The 16350-nt window shown below is 35.8% G+C and overlaps 1 protein-coding gene across 1 annotated transcript in view; it reads right to left on the bottom strand.

Annotated features, from left to right (window-relative positions):
* Nucleotides 1–1032: 1032 nt before the first annotated feature.
* LOC109099044 (semaphorin-3F-like) overlaps nt 1033–16350 on the bottom strand; it is a 58674-nt gene continuing 43356 nt past the window's right edge. The window contains exons 8-19 of the mRNA XM_042766665.1: nt 15797–15916; nt 15313–15452; nt 12300–12414; nt 9566–9635; nt 9233–9377; nt 8785–9007; nt 7270–7358; nt 6379–6420; nt 5614–5771; nt 4628–4695; nt 4075–4208; nt 1033–3289 (exon numbers count right to left, since the gene is read on the bottom strand). Of these exons, the coding sequence (XP_042622599.1) occupies nt 2870–3289; nt 4075–4208; nt 4628–4695; nt 5614–5771; nt 6379–6420; nt 7270–7358; nt 8785–9007; nt 9233–9377; nt 9566–9635; nt 12300–12414; nt 15313–15452; nt 15797–15916 (1724 nt within the window). The 3' untranslated portion in view covers nt 1033–2869. The remainder of the gene's footprint in view (nt 3290–4074; nt 4209–4627; nt 4696–5613; nt 5772–6378; nt 6421–7269; nt 7359–8784; nt 9008–9232; nt 9378–9565; nt 9636–12299; nt 12415–15312; nt 15453–15796; nt 15917–16350) is intronic.

Here is a 16350-nt window from a genome sequence, read left to right on the forward strand (position 1 = left end):
ACATAGGCCTACAACAAGAAACAAGTGAAAAATACACAATATGCAATAAACAAGGCTACACAAAGAAAAACCTTAAAAGGTACATTCTCTGAAAACAAGTCCTAATATCTTACGTAGTTGTTTCTCAAGTGAATTTGTTTCAATGTTTTTTTTTTTTTTTTTTTTTTTTTGATATTTTACTGGAAACCAAAAAATATACTTAGTAGGGAGTGGTTTGGCAACATAAGGTTGCTGGTTTTAGTCTCAAGAACAATCTTTTTTCTTCATGAACACGATACTTACTCCAGAACCCTAACCCTAAACCTAACCCTACCCATAATTTATTTCTAAAATCAGTGTGAAATGATAGCTGATTAACAAGGATGTAGAAGCACCTAACCCTGATTATAAACCTAAAACAGATATTTCCTAAAAAGTTATCCCTCCGTTCTGATTGGTTAATTAGAATGTTGTTACAGGAATGTCCAGGAACATGTTGTACTTGGTGAAATCATGGTCACCCAAAGAACGTGTGTCACTGACGATCTACAAGCTCAAGTTTGTTGGTATAAACTCATATGAGTTGCTGCAGCAATCTCACATTACACTAGCTCCGAGGACACTATAAATCAACAGCTTGTTTTGGTCTGGTTCTAACACAAAGCTACATCATCATATGGAGCACTTTAATGCCAATGCTATAGTACTGTACAATCTGGATCTGGCCAGTTCCTGCTCATTACATATATGCTGAACATGTTTTTGTATTTTTGCATTTAAGAGAAAAGTCATACAGGTTTGGAACGACATGAGGGTAAGTAAATGACAGAATGTTTCATTTTTGGATAAAGTTGTTTGATAAATATGCATTTCTACAGAAATACCACCACTGTGACAGCATGCAAGAGCTATAATAGTGAAATATTATTCCCACATAGTTTCACTTTCTCAAACATACCATCAAATCCATCCTCAGTCCTGGTTTCTTCCCCAGAAAACCTTTACAAGTCTTTGAACAAAGAATAAACTGATGAAGAAAAATGAACAGCTGAATTACTATAAAATATAGAGCTTTAATTTATTAGTTAGCAACAGCAAGAGGGGAAAGAAAATCATTTACACAATTATTACAGTAACATCACCTGTGAATTTAGTCTCAAACTGATGACAAAATAAAAACACAAACATTTCTAAAGACACATCTTAAAAATACCAAGAAATTGTACAACCATTTTCTCTCAATGTAAGACACTGCTTCACACTGGTTTTCGGGGCCATGTGGCGCTTTGCAGGAATAGTAACAATACCATTAACTGTTGAGGAAAAAGTCATCATTTTAAGGTGAATAGTTGCCGTCTGTTTTGGCTGTGTAAGCCACGCAGAGGAAGACCATCAGCCTTCTGTCCAACACTGACCTGACCATAGAAATATATGAACAGAAAGAACTGCAAAGTAGCTATGTTTAATTTCGTTATTACGATATCACTATATAAATCATGCACACAATGAAAAGCCAGCTTCCCAAGACTTTGAGTAGTTTAAACCTGTGTGAACACATTCTGAAAAAAAAAAATTGTAGATTTTGTCTTATATCAGAATGTGTCTTTTATAATATTGCAGCCTTCACCAGTTTATCTAAATAAATTTTTAGGCTATGAGCCATAATTAGCTGAATCTCACAAAACAGTACCAGATCATATTTCACCCCTATATATATATATATATATATATATGTGTGTGTGTGTGTGTGTGTGTGTGTGTGTGTGTGTGTGTGTGTGTGTGTGTATAGCTTAAAAATAGGTCCTTGTTTTTACTACCAATAACAGTTTTCTATCATAATGAAAAAAATAAAAAAATCAAATTCTCACTGTAATGAGAAGATTCTTTAAATTCTTTAAATAATATTTAAATAATATTAGTATCTGTTCATCTAAACATGTTATACCAATTTAAAATTAGTGTAATACCGTAAATAAAATAAAATTAGATGAAAACAACGGTTTAAATGAATGACTTTATGGAAAATGTATGGAAAAAAAAACTTATGGATTAAATTGAAATGAATGAAAATGTATGGATTTACAGGGAAAAAAAAATTTAAAGGATGAAATATGACCAGGACATGCTTTCCTATTTTTGTGCATTCATGGCATCATCGCGCTGTGAGATGTTTTGTGCTTTTAGTCTTTTCAAAAGTGGCATAAAAAAACAATAAAAGCATACTGAGAGCTCTCAAAACTTGATTGAGTCCAGTCACAAAAAAACCTGTGCCACAAAACTTGATTACCTTAAACATTTGTGCAAGGGAAACAGATGTATGTGCATATAGAGTGACATTAGGAAGACAATATGAGCTGGTGTATCATTGTAACAAATGAGGGACCAGAATGCACTTAGGGGTGGGACTAGTGGTAAGGAGCGTTATGATGTCAGCGTCTCCTGCCCCGCATTTTCCAAATGTCTTTCTGTGTGAAGAGTCCAAGGGGGAAGATTCATTCCCAGTCGCTCTTTCCTTAACCATCTCAGTTCAACATAGTTCATAGTCTATGAGTTTATATATGAATCGTCAATGCCCAGAAGATGGAAAATGAAGATTTCTCTGGTTCTGTTTGTAGTTGTGACAATAAAAATAATATTACAATAATATTTGCCCGTTAGGTACTTATACACAAAGAGCATTCATTTTTCTATTTAAGTACAAAGAAATCCACAGAATGGTACTATATACAACCTACAATAAATACTGTGTATGATATCATCTTTATCTGTTAAAAGGGAATTCCGTTTGTTGCTTGCAAAGTTCGTTTCATTTGATGGAAGTTTTTCTTTTTTTAATCCAGGTTTTACTCTTTTAGAAGTCTTTCCCTTTAGGACCGGGGGGGAAACCCCCTCATGTCTCCTCTTCATCCCCGTGATGTCTGCGATTCCGCGGTTTCTTCTGTTCCTTCAGCTCTTTGAGGTCTTGGGCCTTGATGGCCCCCGTCAGCGGGTCTCCGTACTGCCAATAGTCCTGGCAGTACTGGTTTATGAGGCCCATCTCAGGCTGACTGAGGATAGTCAGAAGGTCTTTGTATTGTCCGGCGCTGGGGGTCCAGGTGCTGGATTGGAGCGAAGAAGCCGCCGGACGGCCCGTTTCCACCAGGATGTTGTTGACGGCCTGGTTGGTCAAGACCACCAGCTGAAGTTTGACCAAGGTGTGCTTGAAGTTCTTCTCTGTGGCTGTGCAAACGTAGATGCCAGAGTCTGAGGACTGGAGGGAAGGCAGTAGTAAGCCTTGATCTGTCTTCAACACGCGCCCATCGGTACGGACCTGAAGAAACACACAAAAACAGCGATGATTTATAAAAGAGTGAACTTTGGATGTATCATTGAGACTGCTTATTTATTTATTACTTTTGCACTATATATATATAAAAATTACGGTTGGCCGATACCAATAATCAGTAATAATTTTTATCATATAACTGATAAAATGATATAAAAATGACGTGTAAATACACTATACTTAAGTAGCATTTTATGTGATTATACTTATTATAAATATTATATTATAAATATTTACTCATTATAAATTTAATTCTATAATTATTAATTTACAATTTAAGTTTTTACTACAGTACATACTATATATAAATATTAACAAAAAACATATATGTAAAATGATATGTAAATTGATATTTATTTAATTTATATTATAATTTACATTTTATATATATATATATATATATATATACATATACATATACATACACACATATACATATATATATGTTGTATGTGTAAAAGGTAATTATACTATGTACAGAAATATTTAAAAATATATTTTTTAATTAATATATACATATACTGTATATATATATATATATATATATATATATATATATATATATATATATATATATATTTTTTTTTTTTTTTACATTGCACAAAACAATCTACTTAAAAAAAAAAAAAAAAATCCTTCCAGCATCTGTCTAAAAAGGATGATGCTGAATTTAAAAAAATGCAAATATTGGCTCATCCCATTATGGTCACTGGCATATTGTGCATCTATACTATTTACTTATGCATGTATATGTACATGTGTGTCCTCACCTCTCTCCTTCTATCGCTGTTGTCTCGGTGGAGATGCCATTTAATGGCAGCATGGGGTGATCTGGCCTGGCACTCTAAAAACGTGCTGCTGCCCTCCACCCCATACTGCACCGTCTCCAGAGTGTTCTTATTAGCTGGACAACAAGAAAAACACGTCATCTCTCATTGACATTAACACAGCACTTGAGCGAAAATGAGAGCTGACCATTAGAGCAGAGCCAGTAGAACGAAAGTCGTGTCAGTCAAACTACAGTAATGTAAATAAACTTAACACTACAAAAATTCAGATCAGAGCAGAATGAGGTTTTCTGCTAACAGCTCATAATGGTTGTACAAAGAAAGCATGACTGTATTTAATTTCTATAAACAAATTTCACAAATCAAATAAAAAGCAAATAAAACTGAATTCATGAACTGATTATGTTGATAAAAGTGTCATGATATGAAAACAAGTATTAGCTGTGAATGATTTATCAATGAATTAATTGTGCTTACAACGGACATATTTACTTTAGAAGTGAAAAAAAAAAACTAATCAAGACTAGTAGCTTACTGTTGGAATTGTATCCTCTGCACTGCCGTATGGGATTCCCGTATTTCACATCCTGTCGCCGACTGCGTCTGAAAGGAAGCCAATATGACAAAATAAGAAATTAATTTCCACCTATATCTGACAAAGTATGAAAATACTTCCAATACTTACTCCAATTCTCAGTTTCAACAAACACCATTTTTAGTTTTTTTTTTCCAACTCAAACAATGTTGTTTAAGTAAATCACGCTGTGCATTCAGCCACACTAAAGATATGATGGTCGGCCAGGATGAACACATAATATTGCTGTACATGTAAAGTTCAGTAGAGGAAGAAAGTTCAATCTGTTTCAGTCATTTTTTTTTTTTATTACAAATTTTGGGGAAAAAATACCTCCCACTTCACAATAAGAAAACTCACCCTTCGCTAAATAGGATCCATACGGAAACCTGTTTGTCTCAAACACTTTGGGATAAATTAAAATGAATGCATTTAGCAGATGCTTTTAAATTAAAACTGTGATCCACCCTGAAATTGTCCAACGTGGCTAATGCATGAAAGCAAAAGATCTTTAGTTGCAATATCTAATGAACAACATTTCCAGAAATTAGGAGGCTGTGACTGTAAATGAGGATCGAATCCTCATGAACGCACATAACTGGAATGTGATCTTTGATGTGTATGAGTTTTGGAATTATTTTTGTTTTATTGAGGTTTTGGATCTTATTAATGTGCATTTCATTATTTCCTATCAGTGTAATTAAAAAGAAGGCCTGATTATTAAGAAATTATGGAAGAGAGACATGGGGAACTGGATTCAGATCTGCATTTCTCTCTGTCTAGAAAATACAGACTAACCACTACCCTGTTGCTCTGACATTTTAAAATCAAACGTGATCACACTGTACATAGCTAAAAAGAGATATGTATAAAGAAGCTGACTAACACAGTGATGACACACTCCTGTGTAAATGTCATTTGGTTCTGAAGTGCTTTGGCATATTTACCTCTTCTGTGAGGCAGAGTACCGAGAACAGGACTTGCCATCCCATGCACAATAAGGGTCCCGGGCCAAACAGCAGTCTGCGCAGGCCTCGCCATAGACATCACACCTGTGCAGTGCCAGATGAGTCACACCAACCGCTGACGCTACATATAGTTGTTGCTGCAGCAAAACAGAAACATATTGTTATGCAGAGTGACAGTCTTTTTTTTTTTTCTCCCTTTAGAAATATAATTTGATGCTAAAACTTCAAGGTACATTTTCTACTTTCAACCCTCTTTGGAAAGAAGAAACCCTACTGTCCCAGCTCTAAAGTGATGAATTAAAGATGCAGACAGGTCTGTGCAGGTTCTGAACTGCAAATTTAAGCCTGTTCTGATAATAAACCTTTTTCTTTCCTCCAGCGTTTAGAAACTTGGCATTTCTGTTTTTAGGATCAGCTGTTTTAAATCAGCTTTTCTGGGAGAACTAGGGTTTAAATTACAGCCTAGAAATGATGTCATGCCACATCTGCCAACAATCCCAATTATGATGCAAGAATAAAACACAATCAATGAAAAGTCAATATTTTATCTTCATACATCTGTAAAATTGTTATCCCCATGTGAAAGCGGCTTAAGGATTACAGAGACAGATAGCAGCTGCACGTCTATCTTAAGTGGAGTTACTGTTTTCCTCTTCATGGGTTAAGGTATTCCTCCAGTATTTTATATAAAACATCATTGTTTGTGAACTGTGTTATCAGGTTTAGTAAACAGCAAATTCTTACCCGTTTTGAAGAAAGCTTCATAGTTGTGATGGGAGTAGGGACCTGAAAGTGAAATATTACAATTTATTATTTTGCATGAAAAATTCAGCTTTGCGTCACAGAAAAACTTTTCATTTTAAAATATTTTAAAACAGAAAAGAGTTATTTTAAATTGTAATAATAACAATATTCATGTTTTTATTGTGTTTTTGATCAAATAAATGCAGCCTTGTTGAACATAAAATACGTCTTTAAAAAACAAAAATCTAACTGATATAATAAAGTCAAGTAAATTAAACAGAAATGCAATGCATTAAACCAGCATAAATCTGAGACAATGGTCAAATGTGACCCTGGAGCACAAAACCAGTCTCAGGTCGCTGGGGTATATTTGTAGCAATAGCCAAAAATACATTGTATGGGTCAAAATGATTGATTTTTCTTTTTTATGCCAAAAATCATTAGGACATTAAGTAAAGATCATGTTCCATGAAGATATTTTGTAAATTTCCTAAAGTAAATATATCAAAACTTAATTTTTGATTAGTAATATGCATTGCTAAGAACTTCATTTGGACAACTTTAAAGGCGATTTTCTCAATATTTTGATTTTTTTTGCACCCTCAGATTCCAGATATTAAAATGGTTGTATCTCGGCCAAATATTGTCCTATCCTAACATCAATTGAAAGCTTATTTTTTTCAGATTATCCATAAATCTCAATTTCGAAAAGATTTACCCTTACGACTGGTTTTGTGGTCCAGGGTCACAAATATACAATTTCGTGGCCAGTACTCAAAAATATTTGCCCATTTAAAATTCTCACATTTGGCCAATCAGAAATAAGTATTTCAAAGAGCATGTAATATTAAGAAGTTAGTGTGCACCTGGAGACCCCGGTGCAGATCTCACCTTAAAGACCTCCACTTCCTCTAGCAGTAGTTCCTCTGTCTGCAGGTCATCTCTGGGCAGGACGATAACCTTCTGTACTGTACCTCTGTCTGTAGGCCAAATAGAAAGACAGTCAAACTGAGCCAACCACAAGTAATTAAACTGCCTCTTTCCATGTGCACAAAACATTCAAAGCACCATGATATTCCTTTGACAACTTTGTCTATTCCATTTTCCAAGCCTATTGTCTTTGCATCTTAAGTCTTGATAAAATCCTGAGTATGTACTGAGACACTTGAGTTACTCTTTCTTTCTGTCCCATCTACCACGTAGACCCTTCACATTTTCCATACACCATCACTTCCTTTGAAAATCCCTCTTTTGTCTTTTGTTTTCACAGTATACTCATCTTTCAGCTCGGCTGTACTTTGTCAGGCTCTGCTGAAAAACGTATTTCAGTGGCTGTGTCTGACCAAAATGCTAGTTTGATTTAACCGTGCCCGTTGCATTCCTTCTGTGCACGTCACCAGAGATTTATTGCAACCGGAGCAATACATCTAACCTGAGCTCTGAATGCAAGCGAGCGACTGCCGCTGAAAGCCAGGGACGTTCCTGTGAGTGCTTGTAGGTGAAATGGGCAACGCAGAGTTGATTAGCCTCTCAGCCTCAAAAGCAAGATAAGCAGACATAAAGGCATAAACTACAGCATGACAAGACCAAAAAAGTGATGTCACTCTGACTCTTTAAGGTTAAAAGAAAGTTTGAAAAGGAGACGAGAGTTAGGCAGATCAACTGTTCTAGGTTGATGGATTCTTGTAACGTGACCCTGCAGCCTTAAGGTGCTGCATTCACAGTTTTTCTATCAAGAACAGAAAGATGGAAACACAAAACCCTTTTCTGGAGTTTAACATCCATCTAAGTACAGTCAGATGCTTTCACCTCCTCTTATAAATGTACAGTACACTGAGAAGGAATGAAACAGACTGTTTTTTCCCTGTATCCTGCAGCAGTTTCAGTGTCTCGATAATAGTTTAGCAAGTTTTTGTTACAACTTGTAAAAAAAATTTATTTGATTCCTTTTTCGAGACTCAGTATATTAAAAAATTTTAAACCTTTACATACTGTCTGCATTAAATATAAAAATGCCATTAGATAGCAACAACACTAGATTGCATGGGGAAATGTAATATTGTTAAACATTTTTAAATGACAACAGTTAGAGCATTAGCTCTATTTTGGCACCCCAAAAATACTAAATCTAAAATGAAAACTAACAATAAATATCAACGTTTATTTTTATATGACTATAAAAAAGGTTTGAATTCAAATGAAAACTCAACTAAACTGAAAAGACTAATTTAAAATAATATAAATAAAAACCTGAAATAAAAACTAAATTAAAAATAAACTACAATAACCCTGTTCTCTACAAAATATCTTATTTGAAGTTGTTTATATGTAACTGTGCATATTTTATTGCACATAACAAAGAAAAAAATCTGAATATGTAAAAATCAGGCAAGTTTCTAAACTCACCTGTACCCAGGAAGAGCACTTCGTAGTTGCCATCGGCTGCAGTCACCTGGTCCACAGTGATGGTGGTGAACTCATAGTCTACGTTGGTCCTGACCACCAGGGGGCGCTTGTGCACCGGATACACAGTATTGTACATGGTGGGATGGTTCCGCATGAAGTTGATGACCTCGTCAGGGTAGTCTTTCGTGGACTTCATGTTAGGGGTGAAAGTCCCACCAGGACACTAGCAGAAATGGGTGAAGGGGACCAACCTTAGCCAATGAGATCTCTGTTTTCTCTTGATACAGTAGCACTAAAGGCTGAGATCTTAAGGCTAAACCCCACTTATAATTTGTGCTTTTAGCTTGGTTTTAACCTTCAACAGCAGGTCTAGATTCATATTTCTATACCAGTGTGGCAATAATTCATCTAATTTTTGGTTTTTGGTTCATAAGAGGGTTAAACTCACTGTTCCTGGACGAGGGTAGGGGATTTTTCCAGAGTAGGCCACCCACTGATAATTGGGACCTTCTTTGTGAGCAAAAGGTCCATTGAACACCATCCGAATGTCTGCCATTGAGTAGACGCAGACCGCTGAGCCTTTGAATACAGAGCTGGGGGGAAAATATGTCAGTTTTTGTTATAAAATTAATATATAGAACCTGTTCTATATAAAGTGTTTAAAAGTGTACATGTGAAAAACAGATGCAAATGCAGTGGACAACTGCCCATGCTAAACAATCCATTCCAGTATTTACTACAGTTTCCAGATGGAGGAAGATATAGACGTATTTAAACTCACCCAGACACAGAGAAGACCCCATAGATGACGGGATTTTTAGTGTCCTGCGTAGGCTGTATGTACACATCCCCTAAAAGACACAAACACAGAACAGCATTGCAGTGAAAAGGCTGGAGAACACTTTGCTAATATTTGCAGTGCATAAATCAAGCGCATGTAATGAATCTTGGGACAAACTTCCTGTGACTCAGAGTTTCTCACTGCATTTCACTCACCATCTCTGAAGTAATGAGAATTTTTCTTTGTGTTTTCAGCACTTCATTTCTTACATCTAATATATATATATTATATTATATATTTTTTCATCTTATTTTACATCAGTTTTCAATTAACGGTAAACTGGACAGTAAATAATGTGAAGGAGACAATCAATGGTAAAAGAAAAGACATTACATGTCATCACTATTATGAAACTTGCTGAGTTGGCTTGCATAAACACTTATGTGTGCATATGTGTATTTGTGTGTGCAAGGAAATAAGTGTGTGTTTAAGGACTACTCAAGTGCTCCTCAGGGAGAACTCACAGGAAAATAAAGATGAGGATAGCAAAACATACAGTATGGTTCCTATTGCCTCACACACATATCCTGCCAACCGTTATACCGTATCTGAGTGTAGCTGTATGTACAGTATAGCGCAGGTAAAGCATCATGTGCATATGGATCAAAGACATGGCTTATAAGACAACCAAAAATTCATTCATAACTCATTCACTGTGCTAGAAACTCATGATCTTATAAATGAAAAAATCACTGTGGTATATTGGTTAATGCACATATTCCAGACACACTGAGAAGTTCATGTTGGATATACAGGTTCAAATTCAGCCTGCAACATGGTCCATCCCCTTAGTTTTCTTATGCTTTCAACTAATATCACTTTGAAAGCTCTCTCTCTCTCTCTCTCTCTCTCTCTTGCCCGTGCCAATGCATTTGGTAACCTGAGGCAAATTTCCTCCACCTTTCTCCTTCACAGCAGGACAAATGCAGTTAATGGCATATATCTAAAGATCATCAACAGGGATGAACACATACTTTTAAAATGACAAATCTTTACAGAAGTTTTTTAACAAACATTTGGCCATCTGGGATGAATTTGCCAAATCCTTAAAGTCTGCCAACTGTTCAAACTCCCATAATCTCCTTAATGCAAAGCCAGAGTCTCCATGAGCACTGCAGCTGTATAGAATCTATGTATACATCTACACTATCACTCTCAATAATACTGAACAGAAAATGCAGGAAATTTAATTGAAAACATGAAACAGCATTTATTAACTTATGTGGCCTATTTCAAAGTGCAACAATATGCAATAAAAAAACCATATAGGATGGTATTTGGTTTGTAATGCATCAAGAATTGTTTGGATTGCTAAAATTCATGCTATGATAGCAATAGTTAACATTATTTTTCTTTTTCAAATAAATGCTATTCTGTTGAACTTTATATTTAATATATATATATATATATATATATATATATATATATATATATATATATATATATATATATATATATATATGATAAGAAATGAGCAGCAAATCATCATATTAGAATGATTTCTGAAGGATCACGTGACACTGAAGACTGGAGTAATGAAGCTGAAAATTCAGCTTTGCATCACAGGAATAAATTACACTTTATATTTTAAAAGAGAAACAGTTATTTTAAATTGTAATAATATATATTCTTAATGTTTTTACTGTATTATTTTATCAAATAAAAGACTTCTTACTGACCCCAAACTTTGAATCATACTGTATATACAGTATTAGAAATCTTCAGATTTCCATAGAATGTAAATGTGTAATGTATGATTATTCTGACTACTACTATGACAAGCTGTACTTAAGCACAACTCCATCTGTATTCTGATAAAAGCTTAATCCAGCTCATTAGTAGACTGCCACAACTCACAACAAACTACAGCTTTATTGCCTTATTAAAAATGCCTGAACATCCCTCCTTCAACACACAGCTAATCCTCACCTCTCCACGAGCCTGTGTAAACATCCTCCCCACTAATAAAGAGCCAAACGTGTTTATAAGAGTTGAGCGACTGTGCTCAAGAGCGCAAATCTGCTCTTTTAATATAAGCAACAGTAATAAATTCCTGCATGATCATAACCCGCCGTTTCCCTACATCACTGAGGCCAAATAGTCTGGAAATGACCTCAAGTGCGAGAGAGACACCCTTAGTGGACCCGGGATTCCTGACGGTCCACCTGATCCATCCACAGGGCATGGCCTTCTCTCTGGACGTCATCCGAACTCCCTTCAAGTCTCCCAATAGCTCAAGGCACATCTCCCACACCTTCAGCCTTCTCAAAAGAGCCTTTTGTTTGGAAAAAAGAGGGTTTATTTCTGTAAGTCAGCTCCAAATTAGCCATTATCCATCTCTGCATATGGACAAGGGGGGAATCTGGTGCCATGTGGCAGGGAGGGTGAGGTATGTCACCTGGCCTGGTGTAAATGCAGACCTGGAGGCCCACGTTAGGGGATCCAGGATGTTGTGGGTGGATGGAGGGTTTGCATGTGGTTTTGTAGTAGGGTGTGGGCGACATTGGACAGGGCCACTGAAACCTGACTAACCAGGGGAAGATCTTTCTCATTCACATACAGCTAAAGTGATCCCTGACTGGCCTCCGGCCAACGCAAACCACTTTTAAATAGCTGAAATGGGGCCTTTCAACTGATGACTTTATCTGTTGGAGATGAACAGAGTGAGACTTACTGAGCTCGTCGAAATGTGTTTCAATCCCATCAGCTCCTGGGACTGAGCAGATGAGACGGGCTTTCAGGAAGGTGCTCCACTTGTTGACCAAGCAGCAGTGACCGCCATCATCGTTCTGTAAACACACACACGTTGAGAGCCATTGGTTTGAGTTGAAATCAAAGAGAGGTGAAATAGCTGTATTTAATTCATGGCAAGCCCCTCCGCAGCGGGAGAGAGAGGAACACACAGCCAGGAAAAGTTAGCTGTGAGAAGACAAGATTGCAAATAGTGTCTCGTCTGATTCACAAAACGCACCCATTTGGTCTGATGGCCAGCCAAATTTTTGGGAGAGGGTGGTTGAGGAATTCCTGATTTATCATCTGACATCAATCACAACCTACAGTATTCGTTTGAAGGCATGAAGGGAAAGTTCACCCAAAAATAAAAAAGCTGTAATTACTTATTCATCATTATGTTATTCCAAAACGGGTTCACTTACAGTACTTTCTTATGTGGAACACAAATATGATTTCCCCATACAATTTAAATACATTAAATGGGGACTGGAGCTTTTAAGCTTCAAAAAGGACATGCAAACATCATAACAGCATAAAAGTAGTCTGTAAACTAGACGTTAACTGCTATGACTTGGATCATTGAGTCATGGAAATGAAAAACCATGGGCCAGATTCACAAAATCTTATTAAGAAAGAATTTAAGACATTTCTTAAGATACATTCTAAAACATTTTTAAGAATGTTTCTATTAAGTACTTATATTCTAATAAATTCTCAAATGTTTTCTTAAAGAACTTTTTTTTTTCTTATAAAGAAAGGGACAAACTTTCGGAATGTATGGTGTACGTGCTAATCAACTGAATTAAAAAAAATAAATAAAGAACTTTTTGCTTTGCCAGCAGATTATATAAAATCCACAATAAGTATTCAAACTGTTTTTGTTGCAACAGGCTTGATGAGAATCAATAAATTCATTAAACATCATATTTTTGGGAATTTAAGACAAGTTGGAGGTTATCCTAACTTTCAGAGGTTATTTACAGTGATTCTTAAGAACAACTTTTTTTCAGGCATTCAAATTCTTCTTAAGATTTATCTTTAAGAAATGCTTTTGTAAATAGAAACTATTCATAATTGTATTCTCAAGTGAGAAAATAAGAAAATAGGAGTTAGGAAGAATTAATTTTTTTTATTTTTTTTTTTTTTATTTATTTTCGCCATTTTTGCCTTTATTATGATAGGACATTAAGTTTACAGGAAGCAAAAACAGATTAGCAACTTTAACAGTTGCAGCTAAATTAGTTATATTCGATCATGTATTAGTCTACATGATATGAACGATCATACCCCAGGCTCTCTGCGGGTTTCATCTTTATTCTCACGACTTATTGTTATTAATAGTAGCTAAAAATCTTTGTGAGCGGGTGGATGGTGACCAGATGGGTTCAGAAGTGAGAAGCAGAATGGCTGGTTCTCCGGAGGGTGATCCATAAAGTCCTGATCGCAGGGGTGTGTTTGCGTGCTAGGTCACCACATGACCCCGACTCATAAACAAAGACCTGGGGGGGCCGTGCAACAGAGACCACGCACTCTTATAAACACACCTCTAAACACAAAACAGAAAGCGGATAAACACAAAAACCCAGCCACCCACACAAACACACATGTACAGTCATATACCACCATGTGGTTCCACATATGAAACAGCTCAATAAACACATGCATGTTACAAAAAATACACAACCCCATCGATGAAGACGTTTGTACTGTATATATGCTAACTGTTTATATGCTAAAGATTTATTTTTTTTGATTCTGTAAGAATGCATTGAATCAAAAGTGACAGTAAAAATGTTTATAATGTTAAGAAAATTTTGTATTTCAAATAATTCCTGTTTTTGACCTTTCTATTCATCGAAGAAACCATTAAAAATGCATCACGGCTTTCACAAAAATATTAAGCAGCATAACAGCTTTGCCTTCGCATGAATAAATTACATTTTAATATATATTCAAATAGAAAACAATTGTTTTTAAATTGTAATAATATTTAACAGTTTTACTGTTTTTACTGTATTTTTGGTAAAATAAATGCAGCCTGAAAAGACTTTTAAAAAATCTTTAAAATTTAACTGACCCCAAACTTCTGAATGCTAGTGTAAATTCTTGATTTCCTGCCATTGACTGTGGTTCTTGTATTAAGCCAATTATGATTACCTTAACCCTAACAAAGATTTTGAGTGAGAAAATTACTATTATATAAGGCTTCAAAAGACTCAAAAGCACATTTACAGTCATATGGACTACTTATGATGCTTTTTTTTTTGGTCCATTTTCAAACTTGACTTTGAAAAAAATATTAAGAACAATGACCTAGCCATTATCCAAACTCTTTTTTGCACATTTAGCTTAAAATTTCAAAAAATCAAAAAGTTATTTGATCCATTTATGTGGGTTTGCAAGGAACTTTTCAGAATTTATCCCTGCCAAGTACAGCTAAACATGAACACACCCACAAGTTTACTTTAAGCCCAAGAAGATGCACCACAAACCCCTGAGTTTACCCCTGTGGCTCAATCATGCCGTTCCATGTGTGTTTTCATTGCCCTGCTCAATTTGCAGCTGTGGTCTGGCGCTATTTTCATTAAGAACTTGTGGTTAAGCTCCACATTCGGGACAAATCGCTGTGGTGCTAGTGAATAAGCTATCTTTTCCATAGTGCGTTCTGGTGAAGAAACAATCATACTCAGAACGGCTGACCTGACAGGTTAAAAGGTCACAGGTTCAGGGGTCACATGTATAGAGAGAAGTATTGTAAGCAGGGAGGTCAAATATGTGTGGATTTCGGCACGTCAGCGGCTAGCAGACAGAAACGCCACAGTCAAGTATCCACAAACCCCGGCTTGCTCGCTCTAGGCTGTTGCTGGAATCTCTTTCAGAAATGCTGTACGGTAAGGAATGTCTCAAATTTCATATTCATCACATCATATTTTAGGTCCAAACTTTTAGCTCACCAGGCAGATTCGACCGATGCGTGACTGTAATTTGGGGCTCTGGCCCATCTCGGAAGACTTCTCACGGAAGAAAAAGTAGAGTTTGTCATCGTTTTTTTCGTTGCTGTCAGGGATAAGGTGCACATGGACAAATGAGGGGTCTAAGAAAAAGAAAGAGAGGGAGAAAAAAAAGAAACAAAAAAACAGCATGCAATGTCATTTTACATTTGCACAATTCAACATTTATCAGCCTTTTCATAGAAAAATTTGTGAAATTATTAGGACTATTTAAGTTAACTGCATCAAATAGCAAGAAAAGAAAAAAAACTTTTCTTGTGCATATGGGTGAATTATTGGCTTTCTTTTTTTTATCATTAAATAAATGGCGGATTAGGGTTAAAATATAAAAATAAAATAAATACCACTCATATCAACTTATTCAAAATATAGATATTACTAAAATAAAATAATAATAATAAAAAAACATTCATATCAACTTATTTACCATTCAGCCATCTTGAGTTGTATTGGTCAGTACGCATGATTGTGTTTTTCCCCAAAGTTCGGAAAATAGCAGAGTCTGTCCCCATGAAATCAATATACACCCCTGCGTACAGTTCTCCATCTAAGGTTTACAAGAACAGAGATAAAAAGAGAAAGTCAGAATGTAAGTGTCTGTGAATGTAAAAGAATGATACATTTGATTTATGAGCTTTTATTTAATGAAACATCGGCCACACCCATGATGATGGATTATTGCAATTCATCAAGGCACAGAAAATGAGCATTTAACTGATCAACTGTTCAACTTACAGTGAACTTACTTGATGGCAACTGCCAACATACATTACACACTGCACAAGATTGATGCCCACTGGGTTTCACATGCGCTGGTCATTATGCATGTGCATGTGAGGGGTTATTATTGCCTCTGGAGGAATTTGTTCCTTGTTAAGTAGTGTGGAGGTCAAGTGTGTGTATATGTGTGGGTGTGTGTGAGTGTGCAGAATTCAGTTGAGCAGGTGTCTCAGCGTGTACTTGGCAGAGGCCATGACTGTT

Source organism: Cyprinus carpio, chromosome A11 (assembly GCF_018340385.1).
Source record: "Cyprinus carpio isolate SPL01 chromosome A11, ASM1834038v1, whole genome shotgun sequence".
Lineage (NCBI taxonomy): Eukaryota > Metazoa > Chordata > Actinopteri > Cypriniformes > Cyprinidae > Cyprinus > Cyprinus carpio.